A 5,295-nucleotide genomic window follows, 5' to 3' on the forward strand; every position below is an offset into this window, starting at 1 on the left:
TTTAGAAGTCGACCTAAGATTTAACTTATTCTTGAGATGATTTTAAATATTTTTGTGAAAATTTTCGTTTCGGCTTTGTTAACGAGTTATTAAAACATTGACTTATATATCCATATATATCCAAAGTTACCATAGCAATGAAATAGCTTTATGTGCTTTGATTAGTCAGTGTCTTTTAGTAGAAATCATAAGTTAAGCCTTATCGATCGACTTCTGGGATATTCTGTGTATATATATATGTGTATACATATATATATATGCCCAATTTATAATTTCTTGTAATATATAATTAATAATATAGGATCTTCAAACTATTAGAATGATAAAATTTCACCGTAAATCGATCTTGTTGTTGATAAAATAATTCGCTATTCATTATTTAAATAAATTAGCTAAAAAACTTCGACCACTGATAACGCTACACAGCAGCGCAAAGTCAATGATAGATACGATGAAATGTCCGAAAAAATAAGGACAAAGGCAGTTACTGTAACGGAGAGAGAAAAATATACTTGGAAAGAAAAATAGAGTAGAATAGATTACACATTATTTAGATTATTTGCTTCTGTGCATTTCTTTTTGTCTTTTCTGATTATCACTAAGCACTTTGGTCTTTAGATGTTCTTTATAATCCAAAATATTTCCGCTCCATTTGGTAACTGTACCATTTTCACAAACCCAAATTTCTTCTGCCACCTAATAAGAAAAAATATTATAATATTATTATATACATATATATACATACGCAATGATTAATGAATATACATAATTTCTAAAATATTAGTACATACTTGATTAATTAATCTGAAATCATGAGATACGAGCACCATTCCTCCATCAAAATCATTAATTGCATCTGCTAATGCATCAATTGTTTCCATATCTAAATGATTGGTTGGTTCATCCAGTAATAATAGATGAGGCACTTGCCAAGCTAACCATGCAAAAACTACTCTACAACGTTGACCATCAGATAATTGTCTAATTGGACACACCTATATAAAACAAAAATTTTTGAAAATTTTCACATTTGTACATTTATTATGTACAATGATTTTAAAAAATATTGGCACATTCTTTAAAACATAATAATTTTTTAAAAATTGGACTTGAATTTTTAAGAAATTTGGAGAATTTTTTTAAGAAATGAAAAAAATTAGTATAATTTATTAGATTATATAAAAAAATTTTTTTAGAAACATTACATTTATCGAAATCGTGAAAAAAATAGTGAAACTTTTTTTTTATCTAATGAAAATTTAAAAATATCTTTTAGATTTGTCAATTATATATATGCTAAAAATTTTATAAAGTAAGCCAATATTTTTTGAAGTCATTAAATATTTAAATTTTTGTAAATGACAATACTTGTTGACGACCAGTTAATCCATAACGACCAATAATTTTCCTCATTTCTTCCCTTTCTTTAACATCTGGAAAAGCTTTCATCATATAATCCAAAGGTGACATATCTAGATCTAATAATTCATGTAAATGTTGGTGATATCTTCCAATTCGAAGGTGACTATTCTTACGTATCATACCACTAGTTGGAACTAACTATAATTATAAATTAACAGAAAATTATTCAGAAATATTTTTATAATTTTTATAAATAATAATTGATATTATTTTATAAATAATAATTGACTTTTATAATATTTTTATTATAATTAAAACTCACATCTCCATATAGTAATTTTAAAAGAGTACTTTTTCCAGCTCCATTTGGACCAACTAATGCAATTCTGGTATCCAAATCTATACCAAATTCTAAATTTTTATAAATCCATGGTGAATCTTCATTGTAACGAAAACTAACGTTTTGAACCATTATAACAGGAGGTGGAATAGTTCCACAAGAGGGAAAATAGAAATTCAGTACTTTATCATTTACAACTTTTTCTGTAAGACCTTGTGCTACCATTTTTGCTAAAGTCTTTTCCTTTGATTGTGCTTGTCTTGCTAATTTTGCAGAGCCATGGCCAAATCGTGCTATATAATTTTTCATGTGCGCAATTTGATCTTGTTCCCAATTATATTGTTTTACTTGATTTTCCAGTAACTCCATTCTAACATTTAGAATTTAAGACATATAACATATAGAATTAATATTTTTCTTTATTTGTTAATTTTATTAATTATTTGTTAATTTTTTATTAATTATTTGTTAATTATTTGTTAATCTTAGAATTTGTTATAACTAATACCAATTACCTTGTCTTGACAAAAGCTTCATAATTACCACTGTAATATTTCAACTGTTTTTTATTAACATGAATGATATTTGTGCAAATACCATTAAGAAAATCTTGTGAATGAGAAATGATGACTAAAATTCTTTTATATGTTTTTAATTCTTCTTCCAACCATACACAGGCATCAAGATCTAAATGATTGGTAGGTTCATCCAATAATAAAAGATGAGGTTTCACATATAATGCTCTATGAAATAATCATTTTTATTAGATTTTTATATATTCATTTCTTTATTGATAAATAAAGTTACTAACCTTGCAAGAGCAATACGCATTCGCCAACCTCCAGAAAAATCTTTGGTAGGTGTTTTTTGCATTTTTGCAGTAAAACCCAAACCATGTAAAATATGAGCAGCACGAGCTTCAGCAGTATCAGCAGACATATCTTCTAACCTTTCATAAACATCCATGAGTTGTTCCTATTTAAAAAAAATATTTTAAATATAATTTATTATTAAAAAAATCTAATTAAAATATAAATATAAATCTAATTAAAATATAAAATATAAATACTAATTAAAATAATATAAAAAATAAAAACATACTTGAGCATCTTCTTCTTCACATTCTACTAATTCTTCTGCTAATTTTTCTAATCTTATACGCTCTTCATCTACTTCCATCACACATTCTAAAGCTGTTTTATTACTAGCAGGCATTTCTCTGGTCAAGTGAAAGATATCAATCTGATTAGGAATAGGAACTTCTCGATTTCCAAGTACAGCTAATAAAGTAGATTTTCCAGAGCCATTAAGTCCAAGCAAACCATAACGTCTGCCACAATTCAGTTCCAACATAGTATCCTGTAGCAATTCACAGCCATGGAAAGTAATAGAAAAATTAGATATTTTTATATCTCGACTTCGCGGATGTGAAGCTAATGATCCCGTACACGATCGCGCTTCTGCATTTAGTCTTGCATCTGCTTCTAATTTCATACATAATGCCTCTATAAGATAAAAAAAATTTTTTATGAATAATTTGTCCAATTCTTCGTTACTAAACTTTTGATTAATCTTTTGTTTCTAAAAATAATTTTCAATTTACCTTCTGCACTAATAGGTGTTCCATTGGTTCCATTTTGAATGATTCCCAAAGGACTGGATTCTTTACCATCCTCTGCATTTTTATTCTGATTAGTTTGAGGTGGTTTTTTTCCTGACTGTCGAGCTTTAGCAGCTTCCTTCTTTTTTTGCTGCTGCTTTTTTTTTGCATCGGATGGCATGATTCTGAAATTCAACTATACATTTAGAGCGTTGTTTGAACGTAAATTAAGGATAAAAGATACATATTATATAAATCAGAGGTTAGAAATACGATGGCACGTGTGTTAGAAATAAATGCTATAGTATAATATCAAATTTGAAAATTCAAAAACTTTCATTGCCGTAAACGGCTTGTTATATGAGCCAGACAGAGAATAACATGAAGAAGAGGGGGACAAAGTAGGACAACGGAAAAAGAAAGAGAAAGATAGAAATAGAGGATTTGGGAAATGAAAACTGTGTTTTTTATTGCATTTTTACAATTTCTATATACAAGATTAAATAATCATTTGATAAAAATAATCATATTTCGCTAATGATGATATAAAATAATATGAAAATAAAAATATAAGAAAAAGAAAGATGATGAGGAAAAAAGAGACGAAGCCAACATCTAACTAAGACAAGAAACTTCGATTATTTTGCGACACTGACCGATGTTAAAAATATATAGAACAATTACATAAGAACTATTCAAACTTTTGTTTTTTCCACATTTTCAGAGAATAGTAGAGTCTTAAAATAACTTCAAGAAATTACCTAGTTGTGCGCCAAAAATCGAAATCCGTATAAAATGCAAACACACGTGCATGGGTAGAGACAAAACCGTCAAAGCGATATCGTTTATTAAATTGTTCGGCAGATGGCGATATTCAGTCATGAAACATTTTGCGAGGGAAATAATGTGCAAAAAATAGTGTGTGAAATAGTTGTCATTAAACTATAAATATGTAATAATTATAATTTGCATGAAAAATTTTTACATAATTTTTTTATTTACATAATTTTTCATAAAAGTTTAAGAGATATATGACCAAAAAAAAGCAAATATTGAAAACATAAAGATTTAGAATATGGGAAAAAATTAAGGTAATTTAAATATTTCAAATTACAAATTTTCAACTTTTAATAAAAAAAAAATATATGTATTCCTAATATTTCATAATTATTTATCTTTAATAATTAGTTGAATATAATTTTTATGTTAATAGAAAATCACGTAAGAAATTGATTTTTTAGTATTTCAGAGCATTTGGCATAAAATTTTATAAGATAATATATCTATATTTTGTTTGATTCACCATGTTGCAACAAAGCAAAAGCACTATTGCATCGAATATGACATTCCAAATTATTACTTACCTTTCTAAGATACATATTATCAAAGACTGACATCAAAAAAGCGGGAATATAAAATTAACCAATATCTAAAAAATATTTAATTTATAATATTTATATAATATTTATATAATGGAGAGAATACTGAACAAAAAGTAAGAAATATACGAACATTATCTTATCATTATTTTATAATCAAAATCGTACTTTATATAATCTCTTATACATTTTAGTAGCTTTTTATCAAAGAAATTGATAATTTATTATGACAGAAATTGAATTTAACAAATGTTATGATAATAATGCAGTAAGTTTTTATTTATAAACTTTTTTTATTAAAAAAAGTTTAATAATTACAAAAATAGTAAAAAGTTTTTTGTATTGATATATTTATTAGACAATATAATATTAATAATAATAATATCAATTAATCATTACTGTTATCTTCAAATAATTTTTGACACTTATTTATTTAATTATATTTATAGAAGTATCAAAATAATTTTTTTGTCATAATTGACAAATATTCAAATAATATATAGTATTCTGTGAGCGGTATTAGTTTTAGAAATTTTCTTTATCTTATATGGGAAGTATGAAGTAATTTATTTGAACACTATAAGAAATGTTATTACTCAAGAAAGATTGGAAGA

The 5,295-nt window shown here is 25.7% G+C and overlaps 1 protein-coding gene across 2 annotated transcripts; it reads right to left on the reverse strand.

Annotated features, from left to right (window-relative positions):
* Positions 1–192: 192 nt before the first annotated feature.
* On the reverse strand, positions 193–4,174 carry LOC102675890 (ATP-binding cassette sub-family F member 2). 2 transcript variants are annotated; one of them, XM_006607288.2, is made up of 9 exons: positions 4,064–4,174; positions 3,306–3,487; positions 2,804–3,207; positions 2,514–2,677; positions 2,218–2,445; positions 1,685–2,072; positions 1,369–1,560; positions 792–995; positions 193–696 (listed from the first exon to the last, which is right to left on the reverse strand). In XM_006607288.2, exons 2-9 carry the CDS (start codon positions 3,481–3,483, stop codon positions 556–558), a joined length of 1,899 nt encoding a protein of 632 aa, XP_006607351.1. In that variant the 5' UTR covers positions 3,484–3,487; positions 4,064–4,174; the 3' UTR covers positions 193–555. The 2 variants fall into 2 exon arrangements, with proteins under 2 accessions (XP_006607351.1, XP_031369147.1); XM_031513287.1 differs by having other exon boundaries at positions 3,959–4,131.
* Between the last annotated feature and the right edge of the window lie 1,121 nt (positions 4,175–5,295).

This window comes from Apis dorsata, unplaced genomic scaffold (genome assembly GCF_000469605.1).
Source record: "Apis dorsata unplaced genomic scaffold, Apis dorsata 1.3 scaffold_4, whole genome shotgun sequence".
Taxonomy (NCBI): Eukaryota; Metazoa; Arthropoda; class Insecta; order Hymenoptera; family Apidae; genus Apis; species Apis dorsata.